This window comes from Setaria italica, chromosome II (assembly GCF_000263155.2).
Source record: "Setaria italica strain Yugu1 chromosome II, Setaria_italica_v2.0, whole genome shotgun sequence".
Lineage (NCBI taxonomy): Eukaryota > Viridiplantae > Streptophyta > Magnoliopsida > Poales > Poaceae > Setaria > Setaria italica.
The window spans coordinates 37,349,467-37,376,966 of NC_028451.1; the positions used below are offsets into that span (position 1 = coordinate 37,349,467).

The 27,500-nt window shown below is 45.5% G+C and overlaps 4 protein-coding genes across 6 annotated transcripts; all 4 read right to left on the minus strand.

Moving 5' to 3' along the window:
- Positions 1 to 1,518: 1,518 nt before the first annotated feature.
- On the minus strand, positions 1,519 to 7,587 carry LOC101762638 (flowering time control protein FPA). Of its 2 annotated transcripts, XM_012844027.3 has the most exons (7): positions 7,128 to 7,585; positions 6,630 to 6,872; positions 6,450 to 6,527; positions 5,612 to 6,348; positions 4,886 to 5,519; positions 4,189 to 4,762; positions 1,519 to 1,928 (listed from the first exon to the last, which is right to left on the minus strand). In XM_012844027.3, exons 1-6 carry the CDS (start codon positions 7,458 to 7,460, stop codon positions 4,208 to 4,210), a joined length of 2,580 nt encoding a protein of 859 aa, XP_012699481.1. In that variant the 5' UTR covers positions 7,461 to 7,585; the 3' UTR covers positions 1,519 to 1,928; positions 4,189 to 4,207. The 2 variants fall into 2 exon arrangements, with proteins under 2 accessions (XP_012699481.1, XP_022679876.1); XM_022824141.1 differs by having other exon boundaries at positions 4,189 to 5,519; positions 7,128 to 7,587.
- A 1,182-nt stretch (positions 7,588 to 8,769) lies between these two features.
- LOC101762396 (3beta-hydroxysteroid-dehydrogenase/decarboxylase) lies at positions 8,770 to 13,165 on the minus strand. The gene is made up of 10 exons (XM_004959548.2): positions 12,658 to 13,165; positions 12,371 to 12,541; positions 11,476 to 11,592; positions 11,318 to 11,397; positions 11,033 to 11,231; positions 10,717 to 10,834; positions 10,339 to 10,513; positions 10,061 to 10,217; positions 9,249 to 9,315; positions 8,770 to 9,154 (listed from the first exon to the last, which is right to left on the minus strand). Exons 1-10 carry the CDS (start codon positions 13,120 to 13,122, stop codon positions 9,003 to 9,005), a joined length of 1,701 nt encoding a protein of 566 aa, XP_004959605.1. The 5' UTR covers positions 13,123 to 13,165; the 3' UTR covers positions 8,770 to 9,002.
- Positions 13,166 to 14,432: 1,267 nt separating this feature from the next.
- On the minus strand, positions 14,433 to 18,419 carry LOC101763589 (probable hydroxyacylglutathione hydrolase 2, chloroplastic). Its single transcript, XM_004957302.3, has 7 exons — positions 17,920 to 18,419; positions 17,063 to 17,266; positions 16,598 to 16,721; positions 15,853 to 15,953; positions 15,244 to 15,318; positions 15,068 to 15,166; positions 14,433 to 14,866 (listed from the first exon to the last, which is right to left on the minus strand). The coding sequence occupies exons 1-7, from the start codon at positions 18,103 to 18,105 to the stop codon at positions 14,720 to 14,722; spliced, it is 936 nt and encodes a 311-aa protein (XP_004957359.1). The 5' UTR covers positions 18,106 to 18,419; the 3' UTR covers positions 14,433 to 14,719.
- A 2,357-nt stretch (positions 18,420 to 20,776) lies between these two features.
- On the minus strand, positions 20,777 to 27,117 carry LOC101763990 (PHD finger protein rhinoceros). Of its 2 annotated transcripts, none has more exons than XM_004957303.4 (5): positions 26,497 to 27,117; positions 24,460 to 25,433; positions 23,922 to 24,194; positions 23,704 to 23,795; positions 20,777 to 22,055 (listed from the first exon to the last, which is right to left on the minus strand). In XM_004957303.4, the coding sequence occupies exons 2-5, from the start codon at positions 25,405 to 25,407 to the stop codon at positions 21,131 to 21,133; spliced, it is 2,238 nt and encodes a 745-aa protein (XP_004957360.1). In that variant the 5' UTR covers positions 25,408 to 25,433; positions 26,497 to 27,117; the 3' UTR covers positions 20,777 to 21,130. The 2 variants fall into 2 exon arrangements, with proteins under 2 accessions (XP_004957360.1, XP_022679893.1); XM_022824158.1 differs by lacking the exon at positions 26,497 to 27,117 and adding an exon at positions 26,103 to 26,490.
- Positions 27,118 to 27,500: the final 383 nt, after the last annotated feature.

The following is a 27,500-nucleotide window of genomic DNA, read 5'->3' on the forward strand; positions in this document are numbered from 1 at the left end:
AAAGAAGATGAGAAGAGAAAAACTAGGAAGGAAACAAGGAAGAATGGAAAAGAGGTCCACCTTAGGCCTGTTTGGATACAGGCTCATAAAGGTACCTGTCACATCGGATGTTTGATACTAATTAGGAGTATTAAATATAGTCTAATTACAAAACTAATTACGCGAATGGAGTCTAATTCGCGAGACGAATCTATTAAGCCTAATTAGTCCATGATTTGACAATGTGGTGCTACAGTAACCATTTGCTAATGATGGATTAATTAGGCTTAATAGATTCGTCTCGCGAATTAGTATAGGGGTTCTGCAGTTAGTTTTATAATTAGCTCATATTTAGTCCTCCTAATTAGCGTCCGAACATCCGATGTGACTCCTCCTAAAATTTATACCTCGTATCAGTGACAAGGCCCCGTTCTAAGGCTCGCTTGATGTGCAGTATGCGCGTAGCATAAGTGTCGGGTCAGGCCCATTTATTTCCTCGTAAAAAACGTGATTGCAAAAATAGTATCACCAAATTGACCGAACGGACGCGCACAAATTTGTTGGGATCGGAGTGCTTTTCCACGGTTGGGAATCTTGGGATAGTCACATCAAGACGTTCTCTTTTATCGGTAGATTTTATACGGTTGGGAATCTGCGAACGTATAAAGACACAAAATCTGAGATCCATGTGTTGTTATTCAAAATGTATTGTATTTTATGTTGGGTTCGAGAATTCAAATTGTTTTTGAAAACTAAAAATGTTTTGTACTCAAATTGTTTTGTGTGAAATTTTGTAGTGTTATGTAGTAAGTCCAAGGTATGTTTGTTTTTTTATTTGTTTGTATGTATCTGTTCGAAATGCAGTTGCAAGAACCACTTTCTTATGTGTTATTTGTCGTTATTTAAGACCTGACCGTTCTTGTAATACCTTTTTTTTATCTTCCTCTATCATATTTCTTATTAAGTGACGATCTTTCCTCTATTGTTGTTGTTAGGTAGTTTTCCTTCTGTTTGCTATTTACCATGAAAAAAAATGTGTTTTGTGCGCCAGTTGATTTTCCAAATAGCAAATCTTCTCTTTCAGGTGGCGCAGCTTGTCAATCAGTTTTCCTCGTGCGTGTGTGGATGATGAGCAAGCCCGGCTCAGTTCGCTACCCGCTGGTCATCTGCAGCTCCTGCCGTGCGTGGACGCTGCACCGAGGCCACAGCCACCAAGAGGACTGATCAAAGCCTTTGATATGTACTGAGCCGAGCCGAGCCTCACCGCGTCACATTTGTTCGGTTAATCCAATTTCACGTTTTCAGTCGAATTTTTCTTAGCAAGTTTGATGGGAAAATCGGTGTATTTTTGGATTCCTGTCACTCGATTTTCCCAACCGGCAATACTACGTGGCTTCATCCTATTGGCGTGAAAATTGATTGACGCCATCACACAGATTTCATCCTCTTTATTGAAGGCAAGCTCTAAGCCAACCTATCCAGCGACGCGAATGTTTCTTCGATGGTTCAGCTACGACAATCAGAGTACACAGTGCGGTAGAACACCAGGCCAAAAGAGTACACGCATATAATGATAAAAACATATGATCTGAGATAAGCATACAAAATAACACCAGGCCAGCCCAACAAGAGGCCATGCAAACATAAGGCTAGAAAGTCCAGGCTGAAACCTCTACTTGTCAAAATAGTGCATAAAAATAGAAAAGGAGAAAAACAAATTGTTTCTGGTGAAGCCTGTCTTCTTTAAAGAAAAGGCAGAACTGGGGATAACTGCGCTTATTCGGTCACCGTCCGGTAGGTAGGTACATCCGTATCGGGAAGGTAACGAGTAGCCACTGACATCATGGCCCGCTTCCGTTGTGCGCGCTGGAGAAGAGGAGACGAAACCGCCGAGTTGGTATTTGTTTTCCTGTTTGTTCGAGACAATCCGAGGTGGGATTCGAGGGTACCTACAAACAGACGCACGTTGCTGTCAGGCATACAGTGCTGAAAATCTGACTTGCTGATAAAGAGAAACGATTGTTCAACGCATAGTATATACTTGCTAATCACGCATGTACTCGGTTGCAGGAAACGCATCAAAAAAAAAACACAAGCATCAGACTAACGCAACTTAAGAGCCATTTTTCAAGTCGCGAGTTTAAAAGCCAGCTGAAGCATTAGCGTACGCCAAATCTATTTGCCTGAGCACAAGAAAAAGGTTGGAGCTAAGCCTAAAAAACCAGTCGTGTCAAGCAAGCGCTGCACTTGCCACACAGACAAAAAAAACATGTCAAGTACCGTATGATTTGAGGCATTCAGCCCAGCTTGACTTTGAGCCGCAAGGGCCAGTAGCACGAGCACGACTGGGATACCTTGCGACTTTGCATCGAAGATAGAAGAGGGCGAAAGCGAATAATCGACAAAAGCCTGCTGGCAAGGTTTTTACCAATTTACCCTTCGTAAAAACGTCGAGACAAGAAAATCGGATCAGGTCCGGGCGTCCGGCCATGAAACTTCGTACGCACATCTCACTCACCCACGCACGTGCTGACCAACGACGTGTCTACCCAGCGAACGATTGGCGGAAGCAGTGTGTTTCAGAGACTGCCGCGTGCGACTGTATTCGGCGAGAGGGAGCCAGAAGGGGACGCCAAGGATTACTGCAGCGCCAGCGTGCGCCGCACGTAGTGATTTGTTTAACCGGCATGCTCTGCGCAGGTACTCGCATACGATATTTTATGATTTCGTAGATCAGATCCTCCCGCCACCACAAGAGCCACAAGATGATCAGATGGTTCTACCGATTAGGAACGCAACACACCTCTGTCCAGGTCGGCGCACTGACGGATATCCCCACAACGAGCGAATAACGAGCCACACATGCAGATGTCCTACAGGACTGTGATTTTGTTTCGTTTGGCCGCTATTGTGGCTGCGGCACAAAAATCACACCTAGCCAGTACGAGTGCTGCATTCGCTTGTTTATGCACCGCTTGCACGGATGGGAACAAAAGGTTAAAATGCCCTAACAACGCACCCTTAGTCCTAGAAAAGCAAAAAGCCTCAGTACTGGGGTTGCACCCTTGCAGGTTAAATATACTGAGCCTGTGAGCCAACTGTGCGTGTGGCCTGTTTCTCCACTTCACTAAGCAACCAAAAACGCTGGTACGATGCAAATGATTGGAGAACAGAGAACGGCTAGCTTCTTAGCTAAATGGATATATAGCACCCATCGCTAGCTTTGGATGCAAGTTCGGTCAACGTCAAACTCGAACGCAGTCCACCCTTCGCTTTGCTTTGAAGTTTGAGAGTGAAGAAACTTAATGCCTTAACTGAACGTGGACAAGATATTCTACGATGGCTTTGTGGGTGATCTAGTAAGTACATACATTATCGTATAGGCACGCTGTTGGGTATAATGATTGTCTAAAGGTTAGCCCGGGTCAGATGGTCGATCCTATATAGCAAATGCGAGCTAAACTGAGTCCCACGAACGAACAGTGGGGTTAGCAGAGGGCGATGACGTGCTGTTGTATGGTTCCTCAACGTGGCATGAGAAATGTGCATTTCCGCTGTACCATGAGGACCAAAAAACGGCGTGTCAAGCTGTTGAAGAATGCTTTTTGTTTTGTTTTGTTTTGTTTCAATGTACCCCCAAGCTTCTCAAGTAATTGATATCACAAAGCCATTACATTAAAGATCTCCATACATTAACCAACTAAAGAACTAATATTGCCTCATAAGATATATGCAGTGTTTTAGCATGCCTCTGTCATGCTGTTTTACTGTAATGCTAAAACACTCACAAAAAAGATTATGCAGATATCAACATTTATGAAAGCATCCTCACAAAAAAGTAAATCTTACGCAAGAAATACTATTAAAAGCAAGTGTGCAAAAATAATCTAACTTAACAAGGATGTAACTGTCTGTTATTGCAACCAAAAGTTGCTCATAAGTGATACCCTTGCGTAACATTTCAGTGTGTTTGATGTGCCTTGTGCCTAATCAGCCAACTTAACATCTTTATTAGATGCCAAACAATGGTTATTTTCCTGTGATAGTTCTGTTATATTGTTTAGAAGTAACTATTTTGCATAAATTCATATTTTTAACTTAACAAATGCATGGTAGTTGTTAGGATTAAGTAAACAATGATTAGCTAACCCTTGCACATTAGCAGACATGATATAACAAAAAAAAAATCAGATGGAGAAGTGGACTTACCTGAAGCAACAATTAGGTCTCAGGGCTGATTTCCTGATTGACGCTGCTGTATCTGAAGTAGTAGGTTTTGAGCTAACTGGAGGGTCGCCTGGTACTTCTTGCTTTTATCTGCCTCGTCCGGAGCTTGTGCAGTACCAGGAGCAAAATGCTGTTGTTGTCCATGAGATGATGGCTGGAGCTGGGGCAAATTTCCCATCTGATTATTTGCTGGAGGTCCAGGGTAAACTTGCGGAAGGGGAGGGGCAGGGTTGTTAGCATTGCTGGCTTGAATGTTAGAATGGCTACCCATAGCTAATGGAACATAGTTGCTTTGGGGAACATAATACTGCTCTGGCAGCTGTTGGTTCGTCTGTGTAGGCAAACTGTGTCCACCTTGAGATGGTAAGGTAGTAGTAGAACTGTGTGTTGGTGTAGGAATTGGAGGAGGTGGTGGTAGGTTCAAAGCAACTTCAGGGTTGTAAGCAGTATGCTGCGTTGAGTGCTCCTGAGCACCCACCATGCTCCCATAGTTTGTCAAATGAGCAGCTGAAACTTGCCTGCTGAACTGCTGTCCTGGCTGCTGAAGATTAGCAATCTGCCCAAAGGATAAATTTGAAGTTGTAGATTGATTTTCAGGATTCCATACTTTAGAAAGCATTGACAGACCATGCATCTGCGATGGTCTGTCTGTGGAATTCACAGGTATCTGACCACTTACCAGAGGTGAAGATTGCACACTTGGCATAAGCTTTGCTAAAGTAGCCATAATATCAGGCTTGACTGAAGGTTGAACTTGCGCTGCAGCTGTTTGGTTTGTAGGAAAGCCTGCAAGAGCTGGCTGGACTGCTTGGCCTTCATCCACCCGAGGCCTTCCAGATAGTTGCCCCAAATGATGCATTGACTCCTCACGCAAAGATCCCCGATAATCAGCATCAGAATAGCCATTGTCACTGGGAGAAATGATACTATACTTTCTTTGTGAAGTAGGCAGAGCTTCCCTTTCATCATAGTAAGGTTGTAGTTCTGGCCCAGTCAATTGTGGCCTTAGTGCAGCAGCAGCAGACATTTGTGGAATATGCAATACTACACCATAAAGGCGCTCTGGACCGTCAACTTGTAACACATTTGTCAAGAAATCTGATGGTGGTACCAAAAATAAAGTAGTCCCTGCATCAACCTTTACAACCCCTGCCCGGCTTTTCGAGCCCAGGTAGCGCAAGAACTCAGTATAAGAAACAAAGTCATCTTCGCTATCTGGTAAGAAAAAGACAACATCAAATCCAGTAGCATCCGCATAGTGCTTTGCCAGCATATCCAGTCCCGTCCTAGCTGAACAATTAATGACATCAGGTCTGCAAAATTGAAAAATACCAGACAAAGATCAACAACATGCACAATCAACTTGATAAAACAATAACATTTGTGCAGTTATGCTTGGACTTACAGAGGTATGTCACTGCCCTTTGTTATAGGCAAACAACGAGCATGGCAAACAGGAGATCCACCTTTGGAAATACTGCCTCGCCAGAAATGCTCAAGGTATGACGTTCGATGCACTGTGCCTCGGACTCGAATAGCAGGACTTGAACTCCCCTCAGCATGCACGGAGCTGTCCCGATGGCGGATCCCAGCAGAATAAAGACTTGTGCTGCCTGCCCTTACTTCATAAGGGTCAGCACCAGCATCGAGCCTCATTCGTTTTGCTTCTCTTGGATCAAATGATTCAGGTGGTGGAAGGATTCCACCTGGAGTAGGTAAACCACCATAATCAAAATGTCTTGATCTTCCTCCTCTTGGAGGATCGTACCCTTGCAAAGTACCACTGCCAAGACCATGACGTCCATCACTGGAATACATTTCTGATCTAGGAAATCCAGAAAGCGATGTTGGATTATCCAATTTATTTGGTGCGAGCTCACTGTTCGAGAAAAGAATCTGAATCCTGGGATCATTGAACAGATGACCATCTAGATTCGTCTTAGCATTGTAAGCTTCCACAACACTTGAAAACTCAACAAAAGCATACTGCCTTGTCTGGAAAATTTTTATCTTTGTAACGACACCAAATGCTGACATAGCCTGCCTAAGCATCTCCTCATCAATAACTTTATATGAAGCTGGAAAAGCAACCCAGAGAACATTGGTAGGCTGTGCATCTCGCATCCGTGATCCAGCAGAACCCTGGCAGGCAAACAGACAATGATAATAAGCAACAGCAGATAAAATAGGAAAACAACCAACACAAAAGAGATGAGAACGATATAGATGTAAACAGAGCATACCTTGGGAGGGCCAGTGCCTCTCTTGTCAGCTGGTGGTCCTGATACCCTACCATTGAAGCCGCTTGCTTCTGACCATTCCTATACAAATCAGTAAAAAAAACAAGTTGTCATGAGAAAAACAAATCCTATCATAAACCTTTTATAGAGAAAATAGAAATCCAGTCAATAATGGATACACACCGCTCTTCCCTTGGACCTCTGGAAATCAACACATAATTCTTTGCCACCTAAAGTTCTTCCATTCAAAGATCTGTGAGCAGAAATTGCATCTTCGAGTTTCTCGAAATCAACGTACGCTGAAGTCTGATCTTGGGAGAATGCAACACCTTCAACTTTTCCAAACTTTTGGAACTCCTCCTCTAGCTCCTCCTTTGAAACTGACGGGCTAATGCCACCAACCCACAAATTCCTAACAGCTCTGGCCTGTAGAAACCAAAACAACAAACAAAATCCATAAGGATCAGTACCCTTTCCAGTTCCAACAAAACAATCATATCACCCTCATCAGCAGCTCTAGATTACAGATCAATCTCTACCAACACACATTAATTAGGTGGACCTTTCCTACCTAGCACGGCAATCACGCCGCGGAAACACAAATCGCAGCAAAGCAACGTGGGGAAATCTAGCGAGGCAGGGAGCAGATCCCAGCGTGGGGCAAAGCAAGAGAGGAATTACCGGCCGCGCGAACTCGGTGCGCATGGCGGCGCCCTTGACCTTTTCGCCCCGGGTGGCCTCGACGGCTGCGCGAGCCTCGGCGGGGGTGCGGAAGAGGACGAACGCGTAGCTGCGGGAGCCGGCTCGGGCGAGGGCGCAATCGAGCGCGCCGTGCGGCGCGAACAGCGCCATCAAGTCGCCCTCGCTCACATACGAGGGCAGGTTGCCTACCCAGAGCGTGTTCGTCTCCAGGAACCCAGCAGCGGCGCCGGCCCCGCTGGCAACAGCGTCCTTCGGAGGGGAGGCCGAGGCGCGCGCCTCCGGAGACCCCGCGGGCGGCGGTTCCGACGACATCGCCGGCGCGGCGGGGAGGGGATGGAGAGAGATTGCGGTTGCGGGAACCCTAGGCGAGGATGGGGAATTTCGGGTTCAGCTTTCACGCGAGCGAGAGCGGCCTCCGGGCCTGGGCTATGGACTTGGACGGCGGGTCTGGGGATTGGCTCGTACTTATGTGGATCGGGTCGCATATCATGCGTTCGAGTCGGACCAGGTTCGTGAACACCTTTTCGCTGGCACACTTGCTTTGTGAAAATCGACGTCGACTTGTTTCTGATTAAACACAAAATTCTGGTTTTACAAGGAACAAGTTTTTTACGCGGGTGGCTATTGCCTTATTGGAGTATCCAAACAAGATTTTAGTGGCAGTGGAGTAAAACCCGATCTTAGTAAATCAGGTTTCCACAAAATCGATAATCCTAACAAACCTTTGGTACTTAGGCCTAAAAGGTATTTTGCGTAAGTCACGTATATCTTTGTGTGTGGCAGTGTGTCTGTCCCGCGCATCTAAGTGGTACATATATCTATCTCTCCATTTTATTGAATGTTAAGGTTGATTAAATTTATCCGTAAAATACCTATCTCGTACTTTGCCATGCCTTATCTAATAGATTTTCTATTTATCCTATAGATTTTCTATGTATGCATATGTATATCTCGCATGGTATGTTATCTATATGGTCTATCTACACTACTGGGAAAACGACCATTTGTACCGATCTCTAACCCTGTTTCTTTTAAGTGTCCATACTTTAATCAACGTATACTCTGGGGTCCATATGATCCTGAGTTGTGCTTGCTGGTCATATACAATACTGTAATGTGTTATGCTGTAGAGACCGATGATAGATTACATCATTCTATAACATTTAAATTCGTGTGTGATACGTATGGTTCGTATTTTGCTTTACTGTCTGTTTTACGTGAGCGCGCTTCACTAGTGTGTGTTGGCAACGGACATAGCAGTTTCTCTCCACCATTACTTTTTTTATTGCAATTGACACATAAATTATAGTATCTCTTGACTTCTTGAGGCATGTTATGGAACAATGCTCGATGTGGCCAGTGGCCACGCTATTGGGAGAGGAAGACAGCTGGACGATACAGGTGGCGTGACAGGAAGAACGGAAGATAAAGCAAGGCTTGGTAGAACTATCTACACACGGCCAATCTTTGCACCACAATCCCTCCCTGCCGCACCACCTGAAAGCCCAAACTTTATTCAGTACAGAATACACAAAATATTTGATCGTTTGGTACGGGCACACCATGCGTGAGCATGAAACACAGGCAGCTGCGCAGCTAGCCAACATTGTGAAACCGCATACCAAATGGAACGACGCTTACACCAGCCATAAACTTTGCATAGAATCTTGCTGTATGTCAACTCACAGATTCTAAACAGCAGTAAGCAAATTCGGGTAAATTGTACAAAGCATGTTAGCATAAAGGAACTAAGGCCAATTTACAGACAGAAGCGCAATGGTAACAACAGCTTCAAGTATGTGAAATGTGTTCTAGCAACAAAGCATAACTAGGTCATGTTCATGGATGTCTGCTCTAGGATATATATGCCTTCAAAGATGCCGGCATGCGTTCGACTACTCTGTCCATTAGCCACTTGATTTTGAAAGAAGCATTTGACACCAAGCTGTCAATTTCTTCCTCGCATTGTTCATAGACTATGAAGACAATGAACAAGGATGCCAATACTGCATACAGGAGAAGAGAATCTGATGATAAATTTGTTCTGCAACAGTAAATGAGCAGTTGAGCACAACTTAGTGGCAAAATATAATCCCTTACCAAGACCCATCAGAAATCTGAATTGAAAGTTCAACAATAGCTTGATGCTGTACAAAAATGCAAATACCTGCAATATAGCGAAGAAACCATGGATCATTTATAACACAGGAACCTTTTTTCATAATTGTACCATTCCTACAACAAAACAGCTACATTCTCCCTGTCATGTAGTATTGATTTGCAGTGACTTTCTTCAATAAAGCCTATCTTTTTGTTGAGGAAAACCTGTCGCTATTTTATTGATCCTTCTAAACACCATTAATCAAGAAGGATTATTTAGACAGGGTGAGTTATTAACTGATTGAGATATAGAACGAATGGCTGCTTCTAACAACTAATAAACTGAGTAGTTCACAAACATCAACTAAACATGATGAAAGAAACAGTGTATTTTAGATACAGGAAGGCAGTTTACCCCCATATATATATATTATTTCTGGCTGAATAGAAGCCAAAAGCATATCAAGCTAACCGAAGGCTTAAATCACTTAACATGACTTCACAGATATCTTTTTTAAGACAAACTGCAGAAACATCTAGAATAGTAAAAGTGCATATATATTAAAATTTATTCAAGACAACTCAATCTAATCATGTAACTGTCAGAAAAAGAAAAGATGGCTTATGAATATGCTAGAGATAATACACCTACTGGACCTCAATCCCCAAAACAAATAAAATTCAAATGCCATGTGTGGGCTCAAGAGCCCAAACTTGATAGGTGGTACCTAATGGAAAAGGACACATCACATAGGGTATTCTAACAAAATATAGCTTCCAGGAGATGATTCTCAACAAAGCTGAACACCAACCTTTAAAAGGGTACTCCAGTCTTCGCCTTCTGCTAGAACCCTCAGTTTATGAATGCCCCCATTCCATGCAGAAGCCAGGCACATCAGTGAATTCCTCAATGCTGAGTGTGATACTTCAAAATGATCAGAAGTAACTTTCTCAACTGTAAAACCAAACCTGCAACAGGAGTTCAACTTCAGTACTCAGACATCATATACAAAATTCTTCTGCGTTGACTGGGGAACACCCACATCAAATTAGTGTACTCAAAAGACAGCTGAACAACCAAAATACATACACTTGTGACGGCAGCACACCATGGATGAAAAGAGCAAGGGAGGTCACTAGAAGAAATTTGGCAGCTGACGAAACAAAAGTTCTGTCTGAAAGCAGGAACCAGTAGAAAAGCAGAAACAATACTGTCACAAATGAAAAGGTTCTCTTTTCATCCCTCCAAAGAAGAATATCAGCAGCTGCAGTAGAAACGTAACATGTCAACAGGGGAAAACATATATAAATCACAATGAAGTGACCGGTACTTAAATAAAAATGAAAAGAGTTCTACACAACTGCATCAGAAAATTTTGGTATCCAAGGCTCTTGTTCATTCAATTTGGCGGAAAGCAAAAAATACCAGAGGGCTATTTTTTTTTTTGAAGAAAAAGGGCTGTGTCACCTGTTCCACTTCCTAACAGCTTATCTGCTTTCGATGATCCACAGGAGCGCTGTTTCCTCGAGAAACCCAAATTATCTGATAGTTCTGAAAATGACCTGACAGTTCTCATAATTCCATCCTGATACATATTAAACATTGAAATGTATTAGCTATTAGCATCTGCATTGCAAGAAACAGAAAGCCTTTGTAGAGGCCTCATGTGTCTTTTATGAGAAATATATTAAGCAATACAGATGCAGAATGATTGCAGAGTACCAAAGATGATCAAAGGGAATGTTCGTGATTGCAATACAGCATGGTAAGAAAACAAGCTCACCTCCAATGATACAATTGGGTAGTACCCAAGTAATCTTCTAGCTTTTGAAGTGTTAAAAGTTCTTGTGCATGACAAGAAGTATATTGTATCTGGATGCAGAAGAGGAGTGGAAAACATTTGAAAACCAAGCCTGTGACGAATCATATTGGAGAACAAGGCCGCAGACAATAACATCTTGGCAGGAAGATTAATCCTGGGCCTAAATGGATGAGAAACAACATCACATGTTAACTTCACGAGTTGACTTCAAAGAGTAGAGAGGGGCAAAGAGGGAGGGAGAAATACCTCTGACAGCCCATAGCTTCCATTATGCAATTCATAAACTCCCATGTTTCCATAGGTTCATCATTGGTAACAAAAAATGGCTGTAAAAGTTCAGTGCACAGAATTAACCATAAAAGTAATATCACTGAAACATAGCACTTTTATCTGTAAAAATGTACCTTCCCAGCAACAGAAGCTGCATTTGAACACAAGGCTTGCTCAGCACAAATATTGGCATGGGCCACATTTTCCACATAGGTAAAGTCAGACATGTTACTGCCACCACCTATTACAAACTGAAAAGAACTGCTTAAGAAAACCAGTATTTCATAGTTCAAAGAGGCTTGGGTAAAGTTTGTAGTTCATGTTTTTAAAATAGCAAATCCTAGATTGGGTTCAAGGAAGTGACAGATATGCAATTTTCTCTTCAGAAGATGCACAAGCAGCAACTGCGTCAGCTAAAAGGAGCCTAATAATTGAAAAGGGAAAATGAATAGAAATCCATATTGCATCTCCCAAACAGAAGCCCAGACTGCTCTAGGTCCAGTTCCAATCGTGAAATATTATACCTACCGAATCATCTGCTTAATGAACAGTAGCAATTCACTCAAAAATTAGACATAACCAACTGGGAGAGTAATGCTCTCTCTACCAGATCCATTAATTCAAATAGCAATCAAGAATCCGTGATCTGGAATCACTACTGACCGCCAAAACAGAGGAATGCTAGCAGAGTTACCACCAACCAGGTATTAACACACTGTACATGCTTTTCTAACATCCTATTGTCACCACAGAAACGCAAGATGAATTGTAACACAATTCTTAATCACATATTGAAATGGAAAATCTATAGGTCTACAGCAACAGCAGAGCTCTATGCATATTTACCAAATCATCATTTTATGGCACATTAAGCTCCATGCTATAAATAATATGTGTTGCGTCCATGTATCATTAGCTCCCCTCAGTTCACTAATCATGTTAATACGGAATCAATCGCTATGTAGTTCTTCCACATAAGAAATTGAGGTGCAAACATCTGAATGTGGAGACAATTTCAGTTTGGAATACCTTGCCCAAGGGAGACCTTGCATATCCAGCAACAAACCTCAGCAGGCTCGAATCGCCAGGCCCGAACATATTGCTCGGGCGCAGCACGCATGTCCGCATCCCGTCCACCCCGTCCGCACCCAGCACCATCATCTCCACCTGCGCCCTCAGCTCGCTCACCGCGTTCCCAAACTGCGCCGACAAGCAAAAACCAAGCAGCCATCACTCCACGGCACTACCTCCAAAACCAAGGATCCCAAAGCCGAGCAGATCACGCCGAGGAAATGCAATGTCGCGAGCCACCACACCTTGTCAGGGTAGGGCGCGGAGTCCTCGTCGGCATTGACCACATCCCGGGCGCCGGCGGCCACCACGTCGGCCGAGCCTGTGTACACCACCCTCCCCACGCCGGACGCGCGGCAGGCCGCGAGGAGCCGCCTCGTGCCCTCGGCGGCGAGGCGGTGGAGGGAGAGGAAGGACCCGTCGCTCCCGGAGGCGGCGGCGGTGGTCGCGTCCACATGGAAGACGGCCGCGGCTCCGGCGAGCGCGGAGGCGAGGCCCGCGGGGTCGGAGAGGTCGACGGCGTGGTGGCGGACGAGGGGGGAGGCCGGCGGTGGGGGCGGGGAAGGGGAGGGGTCGACGACGGCGACGGCCGACCAGCGGCCCGAGGCGGCGAGCGCGGCGGCGAGGTGGCGGCCGAGGAGGGTGGAGCGGCCGAAGGTGACGGCGCAGGCGGGCTTGCCCGTGGTCGGGCCGGCCTCGGCGGTCGCCATCGCGGGTGGGGTGGGAGTGGGACGGAGGTGGGGGACAAGGCGAAATGGGGAGGGAGCAAAAGGGGTTTTCGTTCGTATCTTTTTCAGCTGATTTTGTTTTTGTTTCCGAAAAATATTTTTATTTGCCACCGTGAAAACTAGAGCATGCACAATTGTACATCAGGTTCGATACAGGCTGGGGACCATGGATTCGTGCTTAACCGAACAGCTCATGGAATCAAAGCTTTTCTTTCGACAACCAAAGAGCAATCTGCCTCATGCTTTCCGCGAAAACAATAGCTAAGCTCATGTAACTTTTGGCTGCTTCGGGATGAACGGTCAAGGGGGTGTTTGGTTTCACCTTGCTTGCTAAAGTTTAGCAATTTTTAGTTGCTAAACTGCTAAACACCCTTGCTAAAACTTGCTAAAGTTGAGTTGCTAAAGTTTAGCATTTTAGCAAATTTTTGGTTGCTAAAACTTGCTAAAAGGTGGGCTGGACAACCTATACCTCTCATTTATTGCTCGTCTCCCCCCTCCTGCGCACCTTTAATAAGGTTAGATAAATCTTTTTACAGCTCATTAAATACCTTTTACCAAGAGTATCCAAACAGCTTTTGCTAAAGTTTAGCAACTTTTAGCAACTAAAATTTAGCAAGAGGAACCAAACAAGTCCTTGGACAATTTGGTCGGGGTACAGCTTCCAAACTATGACGGACCGACAGTTCAGCTTGCCAGAATCATGACGCTTCGTTTTATGCTTCCTTTTTCGGCACGGTTGATGATTGAACACCACTTTTATCAAAGGGAAAAGCTAACGAGTGCTCGGGTGTTTCAGAGCTTCCCAGCACTCGATTTTTTCTGCTGCTGCCACAGTGCATGATTGGAGACTCCGGCGGCTATCTTCCTCAACCAAGGCGAGGCTCCGGCCATCTTCCTCAACCAAGGCGAGTGTGCAGCGAACCAACGACCTAGTTAGTGTTCTGGGGTTTGGGGTGGGGAATTTCTATGGAGCAGCGGCTGTAAAGGAAGGTCGCCGGCGGCAGGTTTATCCGGCGGCGGTTGCGGGCGCGGGGGTACTCGAGTGTACTATAGACACTCCCTTATCAAAATGTGACGTGAAATCCAAGCCTGGTATTCATATGCCATCAACCAAAGGACACATTGCATGTACCTTACGTACAAGGCAGCTAGAAGTACACTAACAAGCATTGCAATGTTGATCCCGGATTCGTGCGGCTTCAAAAATACATTTGATTCGTGCAATGTCACAGCGTCAGAACATTCGGTGAGCATTCTCCATTGTCTAATAGACCATCAAGACAACACGAACGTATTGAAGAGCAAGAACTGAGATTAAACTATCGAACAGCTGACTCACGTTCTTTTTACAGAGTAGATGATGGCAGAACATGCTTATTTGTAGTAGACAAAAGAATCACTGGCTGCTATAGACAAGCACTGCCCAAGCTACATACACTCGACACAATTTTGCCGAAGCATTTCAAAATCTAGCCCAAACTTATATACCTTTCTTTCCTACATTTCTTGTGTCTTAGGGGTTTCTTTGTCCGAACTTTAACAAGATAGTTGTCATGTCACGAGAATTTCCTTTTGTTAGTCAGAAGTTATCTTTTGCTCGACGGACAACTTCAAGCACACGGTCTTCATCAAAATGATCTGGAATGGACAGAGTACTCTTAATTTCTGGATTGGAGGTCCGCAGGAAAGGATTGCACTGTTTCTCTCTCCCAATTGTTGTTGGCACCTGGTAAACATGAAACTTGGATTAAAGTCAGAGAAGGGGTGGAAATATAGTCCACTTAAGTATTTGATCAACCCATCAGTGGTATATCTTACACATCATGCATTCAGAAATGTTCATAAGAATGGGAAAGTAAACAATGCATGATATTGCGTCTAAGAAACATTAGTTTATCAAGCAAAGACTGGGAACAAGTCATATTACCGTGGGTATATTTTTATTGCGCAACTCAGCTGCATTTGCAGCGTATTCCTGTAATTCTTTATTTCCTGGTTCTACACTCAGGGCAAATTTTGAATTACTCTGCAGGGAGGAACATTAAGCATTAAATAGCGGGTCAATGCAGGAAAGTTTTTGACCTGAAATGAAAAATTACTGACCAAAGTATATTCATGTCCACAGTATACTTTCGTCTCATCAGGCAGAGCTATAATTTTCTGGAGTGAGGAATACATCTGCAGTAAGGATAAAATGGTCAAAAATCTATGCAAAAGGAAAAAAATGCACTGAGCCATTGACGATCAATAAAACTACCAAGAGTTCACAACCTTATAAATTCATATTAAATCGTCAAAGTCCAAAGTGCCAGTAGTTGGATTTGATCACGATTGTCCCATTTGATGTTCAAATAAATGTAAGTACAATACTGAACATAATGTGCAAAGGACTCGGTGATTAAAGTTCGTACCTTTTTTTTTGATATTTCAGTTTCATATAATGTATTTTACTTACTCATTGTTTACAAGTTATAATAGTTGCATTTAAGACATAATTTAAATCATATAAAACATCAGAAGCTCCAACATTATGTGTATTAATCACAATTAAAGGACTTATTTGCTGAAGTAAAAGCACAACAAAGGAACTAGCTTGTTACAAAGTTGAGTAGAAAAAATAAACCAGACATACAAGAATTTTAAGTATCTTATTACAATTTACATGAAAACTTAGATGAAAACAGAAGAGTTTGCAAGCCAGTAAAAGCAAACCTGCTGTGGAGTCCCTTCAAAAAGCTTTCCACATGATAGATTGAACAACGTGTCACCTGTAAATATGGCTCCAGAACCAGCAAAATAATAGCACACATGACCTGATAGAAATACATGAAAAATCAATGAAGTGAACCAAATTGCGCTAGTAACTTCTTTTGCCAAAAAAAGAAACATAAGATGTATTCTCTGTTTGCTTTTTCTAAGAAATACAACGACTTTGATTGCTTCGAACATGTTTTGTAACAAGCACTGCCAGTCTGCCACAACTCACATATTTTATCATAGCAACAAGAGAAAAGCAGTGTTTAGAACAACTTATAAATTTTAAAATAAGTTCTATAGAAAACAGTCACACAGATGTGATAAGGCAAACATCTGGTGGGCAACGTAGTGTGAAACTTTTAGTGCGCTCCTAATGTGAAAACAAGGGGAGAAGAAGAGGGCGGGCATCCCTCAGCTTCCATGAACAGAACTATATTGTTCTCCTCATGTTGATGCAAAAATATATCTCCAATGTAACAACTGATGAGAAGTCCCTTGTGTTTCCTTTTTTGTTTTTTCATATTTTATTAAATTTTCCTTTTAGCTGGCGGCTTATATGAGTTTTTCCTTTAGCTTACCCTTTTGTTGTTGATGATGTAATGTGAAGCCTTTGTGTACATAGCAGGACTTACACTTACAATATTCAAATTGAACATAAGAGAAGACATAAGATGAGTTAGAAGAAATTTCTAATAACAACCTGAAGTATGCCCAGGAGTTTCCAGTACAAGAACTTGATGACCAGCAAACATCCATGTGTCACCCTCCTTAAGAGTGATGTCAATGCCAGGAATTCTATCCCTGTCCTTTTCAGAACCAATAACCTAAGAATAATGTCTACGACTGTTAGAAGATGAAAGCAGACAACATATCTATCAACTTCACATTAGATATTTGACTACTTGAGAAACAATCATCATTATCTTCTGGATTTTAAACTTCAGCTACCTTGAAAATTACTAAACATCTTGAATTTGACAGATACATTACTGATAAGTGTAATGAATGGCAATGTAAAATGTTCATTGTAAGCCCAGCCTTGAGTATAGACCTATATAATTCAGTTCAGTTCATAATAATATACATTTTGATTGTGTCACACACTGTCTCAGAGTTGCTAAACAATGAAAGAAAAGAAAAGAGAGGAAAGAGCCCAAATCTATACCTTTGCACCATATTTCGCCTTCAGTTCCAAGTTTCCACCAGTATGGTCGTAGTGATGATGAGTGTTCAGTATATAGGTCAAGTTCTGATTTCTCTTTTCCAATGCATTTATAATAGGCATAGCCTCAGAAGGGTCCACCACTCCAACTGTTCCAGTATCAACATCATGCAGGATATATGCATAGTTATCTCGAAGGCATGGTACCTGCACAGAAACAACAATATTTGCTGATGAATACTTAGGATGCTCAGAAATATGATTGAATGACAAGAAATCTACAGGCAGTAGGAAGAGTAATATATTGATAATCAAAGTCTTTTGGAAAATGAATTAATTCTGGTTCTTTAATAGTTTTCCCTATTTGTAACAATGCCTGCAATTTCTTTATGCTTCCATCTTATGAAGGGTAGCCAATCTGTCTGGAAGACACTACGAACAAATGATTAGACAATTATGTGGCCCACCAATGCATGCTTGAAAATGTCAGTCGTAAAGACAGTCTAAGGTGTCCTGTCCATATCATTGTAGGTAGAGGATAGATGAAAAGCCAGGCATGATTGAAGGAATAACTCATGGAATGGAAGAAGAATAAGACTATAAGAGAGACTTCTTTTCAGGAACAAGCGCTCTTTCCTGATAAAAATGGCCTTATGACCTTGTCTTTCTTGCTACAAAGCCATGCCATCCAATTCTAAGAAGCACATCACAACTAGTTTCAACTGCTGATTGCCTACTACAGAGCACTCCTATGTCAATACTCAATACAGCATCGAGGCACTTACATTGACAAGTGTTAATCAAACAATCAACAACATTAAGTCTGAATAACAACACATTGGTTAGCTAGGAGCGCTTACAAGCTCAATTTGCAAGGAAGATGAGACGCTGGTCATGTTGCAGAGGAAGCGCCCTGCGCCAAACACACGCCCTACTCCATGCAGCGTCCTCAGCGGCATGACCAACAGGGAGCCGATTCCGTACAGCAGAGGCTTCCCGAGCCATTGCTTCCGCACGCTCGGCAGCAAGGACGGCTGCCCTCTCATCTGCAAGACAAGTAGACAACAGAACGAGACCGAAATTTCTCAAAACTGAAATTCGCAGAGAACTACACACGCAGCGAAATTACGGTGACTAAACACCAATCCCATCTCCACACCGCGCAAATTCACACAAAAACTAGTAGCTAGAGTAAAGGAATAAGTACAGAAACGATAAACAACTGGCATTCCTCGATTACGCGAGAACCCAGGGACCGGTGCGCGAAACAGACAAGTTCCGTTGGCTGGAACCGAGGCAGTTAAAGTCCGCGGCAACGCGCCCCGACGGAAATCCCCGACCCCCAGATCCAAACCCCCGACGAGAACCACCGCGAAGAAGGAAGAGACGGGGGGGGGGGGGGGGGGGGGGAAAGGGAACCGGGGGGGGGGAGGGGGAGAGACACCCGGGGGGGGGGGGGGCCCAATTTAAAACCCCTTTTAAAAAATTTTTTTTCCCGCTCCCTCCCTCCCTTCCTTCCCGTGCTCGCGGGGCGCTGCCGCCTTCCGAGGAGACGAGGCGATGCGTGGCGTGGGGAGCGAGGAGAGAGGGAGGGGGAGGAGGGGGGACGGCACGGCGAGTAGGGGGAAAGGAGACGGAGAGGTTGGCCGGCTGTGATGGCGCTGGCTCGCCCGCGCCGGGTCCACACGGCCCCTCGGGGATGTCTTCCCCTGTTGGTCTGGACGGTCCGTCGGGCGATCGACGGTGCCGATGGGGCCGCGAAGCGGTGCGTGGCGTGGGGCCGACGTCAGGCGCTCGTGATCGCTCCCCGGTTGGGACAGATGGACTTGGACGGAGCCGCGTGTTCTCTCCAAAGGTGCGGTGCACGGCCGGCGCGTGCCACACTTCTTCTGGGAAATTCCGTGCGTCCCGGCCGCCTCGCGCTCGTAACCAGACCAAGCATTTCCACACGATTTTGTGGCGATTCGCTTTGAATTTTCTATGCGCAAAGCTCAGGCGAACTCGGGCCTTTTTTGTCTTTTATAGGATGCTAGGCCATATGGCTCCACACCATACACACAAAATTTATCGGTGCTTGGTTTGGTAAAAAGAAATTGCAAATGCCTTTTGCTGTGGTAAACTGTTTGTTTGTTGATAGTAGCGCGATGCTTGACCTCTTTGAATACGAGAAAAATTTAGATAAGATATAGTAATGCTAAAAGTCAAAAGTACTCCTAATAATTCTTCTTAATCGGATGGATTACCGATTAAAATTAATTATGCATACACGCTTGCAGGAATTGTAACTCGAGCATCGATGGTGGTAGTAAATGATCGATTTGCTAACTGAGCCAGAAGGTAGCATGAGGGCAGAGCTGAGCCCATGCATATGCAAGAGGTTCAATGGAACAGGGTCCCCAAAATTGCAGGGGCCTACCAACCTGCTGACTTCTATATGGTATAGCCGTATGCCCGTGTAGGCCCTGGACCCTGGTGGCCTGGTTCTAGCCTTCTAGGCGGTAGGCGCAGCGCCGCGCAGGTGCCAGACTGCCAGGTCGCGGACTCACAGGAGTTCATCTGTCGTGCATGACGCGTCGCTCGTCGGTCACGTCGGCCGTGCAGTGTGCAGTCACGTCGGCACGTCGTTGGTGGCGCACTGGCGCAGCACGTTTCCCCGTGTCAACTCTGGTCACGGTGCTCTGCGTGTGGCCCTGCTTCCTTTAAAATGCTTTTCGCCGATCGCCAATTCGCCGGTTAGGGTGCCGGCGGTGCGCAGCGTGTCCGCGGCGTCGGGTCGGGTCGGGAATCAGGATCGGCACCAATACAGCTGTAGAAGACTTTCTTTTCACCAATCGATCTGTCAATTGTGATCGATCGCTCCAGGTATACTAATCTGGTTCAATTAATTTTCAATATTTTAATCAATGTTGATGGGTGATGACTAATATAATATTGATCCATTTAGGTGTTCAATAATCTTTGTTCTAGTTCTAGATAATCTAGTGTTCCAATCCAAGATTGTAGTCATGTCTTCTGCAAACCGGTCTAGAAAGTATGAATCTGGTTAAAAAACGTAAGAAAAAACAAAAATGTAAGAAAAAATAAAGAATAGTGGATTTAACTCAATCTCAAAAGAGTGCTATGGATAAATTTGTTAGAAAAGAGTCACAAGAATGAAGCAATTCAATTAAAGATTATGAAAGCAAAAGTCGAATAAGTACGGTTTTTGATATATCTTATTGTGATATATATCATATATCTTATTTATAGTCATATTTTTTGGGGAGGTAGGCCTCATTTTAGAGTTTAGTATAGGGCCTCGATTTTTGCCGGCTCAGCTCTGCATGAGGGTCTTTATTAGGTTGTCCGAAAGTTACATGAATACTCTTCATGGAATAAGTTTTGAAGATTAATGAACAGCCTTCCTTCGTTGGATAGAGAGTAGTACTTCGTTGATCTTCAATTATTAACGGCACGGCCGATTTAATTAAGCATGTTCCGTGCGAGTGGGTGACACTTTGACTACACAGACCAGCACGTGACAGCGCAAGAGATTTTCCTCGGTTACTCCGAAGGTCAAAGATGTTTATTAAGCCATTTTTAATGTCATCACGCAAACTAGGTAACTATAGGTTTATAGGTTTCATGGGATGAAACTCCTCTCATTCCATGAAACTACATCCTCCCTCTCCTCGTAAAGACCCTCAAATCAGCAAAATTGTTAATATGGTATAGAAATTAATGCGGATAAAACTCTCTATAAAACTTCCACTGATGGATGGAAAAGAACATGGATGAGGTGGGCAGATAATATTCAGGCAAAGAATCACTTTCCAGCCCGAAAAAATCAGAACAAACCCATCCAATCGAGCAATATAATTATTTCGGAGCCACCCAGTCGTCATCAGTGATAAATACAGGTCAATTTTTCATCACCTTTTCTTTTTCCTGTAATAAACCCTCGAAGAAAGAACGGAAACAAGAGAAAATCACAAAAGCCCAGTAAAGAAACAAGAGAAAGCCTAGATTAGCTAGCCAAGTCCATTTTTTGGCCCAATCAAATTTCACACTGCTACCGGCCCAATCCACGTGTCAGCCCTTCTTCCCGTTTGTCGGCGCGGTCGGCCCGCCGCCGCCGCCGAGCATTGCGGCGGCGGAGTCGACGTTGGTGAGGAGATACTCGTAGATCTTCTTCCTTAGCCGCTCGATCGTCTCCTCGGGCACGCCTAGGCCGCCGTTCGCGGCGACGGGGGCGGTGCTTGCGGCTGCCGCCTCACCGTCCGCGTCCGGCAGCGTCGGTGGAGGAGCCTCGCTGCGCTTCCCGATCTCGCCGAGCCAGTCATTGACGCGCTTCAGCTGCGGGAGCATCCTGGCCGCGCGCTCCCGGTCCCATGGCGCGGCCGCCGCCACGTCCGCGTCCAGGAACCGCTCCACGAAGCCGAGGAACCAGCCCCTCGACTCCTCCCCGAGCCGCCTCGCCAGCTCGCCCCTCTCGTCCGCGCCTCCTCCCCTCTCCCACTCCGGCGGCGCGGGCGTCGTCGTCAGCGCCGCTGCGGCCGCCGTAGCGCCAGGGCCCGTCCTCGCCTTGCCCTTCGCGGGGGACATCCGCGACTTAGGCGACGGCGATGATTTCGTAACCGTGGCCGCGGCCGCAGCCGGCTTCGAGGACTCGTCGACGACCACCACGGCCAACGGCGAGGAGACCGTGGCGGGGACTGGTTTGAGGTTGTAGAGGCCGAAGGCGGACAGGTCTGTGGCCAGAGCGGCGCTCACCCATGACGTTGCTCGTCTCCGGCGCTCGGCCGCGACTGCCGCGGCCTCCTCGTCGGTGGTGGAGGCCACCGTCCCCACGTCGCTGGCCGCCGACCGGTCCGGTGAAGCCACAGAGGCGGTAGGCTTGGTGAGGGTGTCGGTGATCACTGTTGCCCGCGAGAGCGCGGCGTGGAGGGTGAGAAACTGCTCCACGGCCGGCTGCGGGTTCTGCTCCTCCGCCGTGGAGCTCACCTCGGCGTACGAGCTGCTCCAGCCAACATAAGGCAGACGAGGTCAGTAACTAACTACTAAATAGTACAAGAAAAGAAAAAAGAAATACAGCAAAAAATGGCATTATGCTGCAGGTCTTGCTGTAGAATTTCCCGACATTTATATATCACGAGACAGTAATTTTTTCAGCATCGAGTTGCAATCTAGACATTTTACAGAGAATTTAACACTAGCAATCATATGATTGACGTGAGAACATACTGGAGCTAGCAATGTAAATAAACAGGTGCTTTTAGTAGAAGACAACAGCAGGCAGCTCCTCCAAGTACAGCAGGAGAAACTTCCTGTTTGTCCAGTGCAACATCTTAAGCATCATTATACAGTGCAATAGCATGGTTCGCGGAGACAGTTCACAGACATGTCGATCCATGTCCTGGACTGGACCATGTAGATGCCAACAAGCAAAACTAACACACAGTACACGCCAAGGCAAGGACTGTGTGCAAACCTGTATACCACAATACAAGATCATTTTTTGTTCTCTGGGTTGTACCATCTGCAAGTTTGTACTTTCTAGCATGTCCAAATTGGGGCTTCACAAATGTTAAACAGATAGTAGTAACTCAGAATGCCGACTATGTTTCAACTTCAGATCTTCTGGTAAAGTCAAAACCTAGGTTAAGTTATGTAAGTTAATCTCCATGTGTAAAAAGTAAAAACATTCACAGCTAATAACTGCCCTCAGATCAGAAAAAAGTTGATGGGAAACAGGGACCACCTCAGAATGGGTGTCGAGCTCCAAAAGGGAGCAACCGAGCTGGTTGATAGCATTATTGCAACATGCTGGACAGCTCGAACTGAGACATTTGGACCATGAGACCAACGGGTTGTTCATGACCTTGCCCCAGTGAGGTGCAAGCACAAACCAACCATGTGACCATGAGCAGCAGGCTTTGCTAAAAGCACAGCTGATACCACCTGTCCTAGCGCCGGATCACAAGTCCTGTATCTAGCATGTTCATCAACACAGGAACAGGCAATCAAGGCTGTCTATGGCTAGATGCATGTGAAACCCTTGAAGGCTTCGTAAGACTTTGCCCTTGATGCATAGTTGACTCATTCCTATGAAAGGATTTCCAGAATACCGAAATAGTAGAAGATGCAGCATTTGAACTACAAGAGCACAGGAGTGCAAGTCCAACTTGGAAATTCATTAGAAGATTGATTCATACCGAGAACTTTTCTAGTTTGAATTAAATGGAGGCAGAGTATGCTGCCATTACTAGGTGCCATATCTTTGCGTAATTGGATAGAAGCTAGCAAAATATGCCAGAATTCCCAATCAAATCACAAGATTCTCTTCTATTATAATTTAATAGACAGATCATCAAAGCATGTGATGCCATCTAAGTGTCAAACATATGTCTATAATTATCTATAAGCTAGGGATGCTGTGCCCAAATTTAAGTACAGAATAAAGTCGCAGTTTGAAAAGAACGCGTGCATTAGGAGCTACAAGATAGGATAAAGGAATGGATCGGATAGCAAAACAACTCAGAGTCATGGGGAATATATCAAATGGTATGTCGCAGTCTACCAATAAAAAAAATGTGCCTAGAACTAGTTAGAAAGCATACAAAATTGCCATGATTGCAGGGCTTGTGTCCAGAAGAAAAAAGTACCTTAAACATCTGAGCAAGCTCTCCGCAGCAGAAGCTTCTTGCATGGCTTCAACAGCAGCCATTTGTGCTGATTCCCTGTACTTCAGAAGCTCCTGTCACAGAGTCAACATGGTATGCCAATTTAAAATCAAAACGCTCAGCAATGCTTGATCTTTCACACTATTGTGCAAGCAAAAGTTTAAAACCAAATCAATTGCGTCAATGAACTATAGCCATACCTTTCCTAGTTTGGCAAGAGATGGAGGGAGTGATGTCCATGAAGTGCTTGTATCTGTTAGCTTTTTGCTATTGGGAGGAATCTTGACTAAATTTGTAGCATTCGAGTTGCCCAAAACCCCAGAAGTTCTCTTTACAGTAGGAGTATGCTTCTTAACTGCTTTGTCGGCATCATCTGAAGGAGCACTTGCGGTGCTCTTCCTAGCAGCTTTCTGAATCACACTATCATCTTTGCGTGACACTTTCTCATCCACTGGTGTTTTTCGTCTAGGAGTCTGCATATTAAGAATGTACAATGGTTCATGCAAATGGGGGAAAAAGAACGACATCACATTTCCTTGCTACACACGATGTCATGGACGAGACAATAATAAACAGATATGATGAGATACAGGTTCCATTATCTATTGTCACTGGAAATCCTAAAAGTTGAACCAGCCTCAAGAGAAAGCGGTGGATATCGCTGATCACTAATCACATAAATTAAATGCATCAAGTGCAGTTATCTATCATAACCAATAGAGTCAATACATTACATACCACAGGGATCTTGTTATCAGACTTCCTGTCAGGTTTCGTTGTCTTTGATTCTGAATTGCCTTTTCCTTTAATATCCACGTTTCCTTCCCAGCTTCTTCTTAAGGCCTTTGGCCCTGATCCAATACTCAACACAGAGCTACTGATCGGATTACTGGCAGAGGACTTCCTCCCGGCAGTAGTAACCTTCAAAACAGAAGCTGCCTTTTCTAACAAGGAAAGCCTAGAAGATGATGCTTTCTCAGCTCCTTTTACTTTATTTCTCTGTTTCAGATCATTAGAGAATCTGTCGAATGATGCAGGTAGAGAATAGACACTTGTTGGAGACGAAGGTGTTGACCTCGTAATAGCTGGTTTCACCTTTGATTTAACTGATTCCTTCTTACCACCAATCCCATTCAAAGCTTGTTTCGACAGTGAAGAGTTTGATTTGGTGAGCATTGGCTTCTTATTTTCGGCTCCAGTAGGCTTGCGTGAAGCATTTATTTTCTCCAATTTGCTCGTTTCCTTTTCTAGAGACAAGCTGCTGGCATCCTTCAATCCATTTGTTGGTTGTGCCTTCTTGCTGCCATGAAAATTTGAGGAGCTGGTTACCACAAGATCCTCGGGTGTGCCAACACAAGCATGGCGACCAGGAACTGGCCGGACTCCTCTAAGGATGGGAACAGGAGTGGCTGCCTCCAGGCGGTCCACATGGATGAACTGGCCCAGCTGAATCTTGTCGCTCAAGATGAGATCATGCTGCTCCTCCGGAAGGGAAACATAGGTCGCATGGGATGAATCAGACACCTTAAGGTAGAATCCTTGGTTGGTAAAAAGATCGCTACCGGCAAGTGCTGGAACAATGCTGACAACCTGAAGGAGCGAGGACCGATGCTCGCCGGCGACCTTAACATCGGTGTTCATATGCTGCAGGAGCTTCACAAGGACACCAGGCACCAATGAAGCCATTGTCGTAACTCCTTAAGCGCATCACTCTACACAATCGAACAAAAGGGATTATCAAAATAAAGGCATGGAGAAAATTAGAAGTAAACCTGGCAGGCAGCCTGGCTATTCCTAACAAAAGTGAAACCCAACACCCCTGAATGCAATAAAGGTAACAACTTTTTGTGGATATAATGTGCAGAAACCTGGCTCATAAGTCACTGGGGATATAGCATTTACTCATACTAAGAATCACAGGGCGATGCGAGTACGGGATGGAATCTTAAGAATGCACGGCGGCGGACAATAATTTTAGAAAGGATACGAAGAAGAAAATTGAGCAAGAAATGTACGGCGGCAAACAATAATTTCAGAAAGAATACGAGGAAGAAAATCGAGCAGACCAATCCAACGTGAGTGATTGAAGCTCCGAGAATCGTCCTGAAACGCGCGCACAGGTGAAAAATGCAAGAAATGTTGCTGCTAGAAATGCAAGTTACGGAGGAGATACGTCTGGGGAATATATGTCTTTGCTTGTAAGGAATTGAATTGAATTCGGTCCGAACCGAAACATGCTCAACAAACACCGGAAGTCATCATGGCATCAAATTCAATGTGCGCGGCGGTGGTCCTGTCGTCCCCAAACCAGCTTTTTTTCACGACAAGAAAATCATGAAAAGGGAGGGCAGTGAGAAAGAGAGTGGAAGAACATCACCAACCAAATCTTGCGCAGAGAGCACTACAACTGGTTGCGCTATCAATTCCTGCAGCCTTAAACAACCGCTGAATTCGAAGCGAAGCAATTAGCAGGGGGGCTTAACAAGGAACGCAGATACTTCGCAATCAACCGTCCACTTCAGTTCAGGCTCCAACCAACCCCGTGGTTGTCCTGAACGAATGTGTTCTCCTGGATGGAGAAAAATGTGGGGAAAGAGTTGCTTGTGTGCAAACGCAAAGGCAAACGCAAAGCGAAATCGTCGTCAGGAATTCGGTCCCTGGCGTGGCAAGCGCTCGAAGTCGAAGAGGAAAGGGGGAAGGGAGAAATCTTGGAGGAACGCGGGGGAGGAGACGGAAACCACTGATTAGCAGCACGAGGAATCGGAGGGGGCGAACCTCTCGGCGGAAATCCGGGCGGGGCGCCAAGCGGTCTCTTCCCCGCCGCTTTCCTCCTCCTCCGGCTCTCTGTGGGGCGCGCGGAAGGAGGAAAGGCTGGGGGAAACCGGGCCGCCGGGCGGGCTCCTTCCGCCGACCACCACTCGTGGGACACCAGTGCGCAGCTCCGCCCTGCTGCTTCACTGACGGACCTCGAACCGGAAGGGAAAGAGGAGCAGGCCCGGTCAGAGGAGGGAGGGGGGCGCGGCTGCCCCGCGTCACATCCAACAAGTCAAGGATTCTCCCGCGCTCCGGACCTCCGGTCTCCGCCTCTCCTTCCTCTCGCTTGCCTTTGGCTGCCTCCGTCCGGCCCTGGACCGCTGCGTTGGTCGCGCCTGCTCGCTCGAGAGAGCGAGGACGAGACGAATCTCCCCCTTTCGGCCTTTCCCTCCCCCGCCCCTTCTCTCTCTCTCTTCTTGGCTGGGATGGAGTGGCCGAGTTGGGAGATTGCGGAGGGGAGTGGGGGGCCAGCGAGCAGTAGTAACCGTAGCGAGCTGACACACGCAAGCCAGGCAGCCAGGCAGCGGGCGCGTCGTCGTCCACTGTGCTGCGCTGCGCGCGGAACAGCACGGCAGGGCAGTCACCCGTCGTGGGCGCGTGCAGGCGTTGCCTACTTGCCTCGCGTGGTGTGCAGGAGCGAGGCTGCGAGAGGGCACGGTGGTAGTGGGTGGGTGGGGTGGTGCCGTGGTGGTAACTGTTGCGGTGAGCCGTTGCTTTCCTCGGGGCCAAGGAGGGGGACAAGCTGGGGAGACGGGAGAGCGCCTTCCATTCTTTATTCACCAACAGCTTTGTTATCCGCTCGAAAAAGAAAGGAACAAACTCGCGCTCGATTCGCCCAACTTCAACCAGGACAGCCGAATCCGGAATCCAATTATCCAAATCCCCGCGTTGCCTTACGTAAAGGTCCTGGCAGTACGCGTCCGTAACCTTAACGGCCGTCCTCCGGGGAAGGGGATCGCAGTACG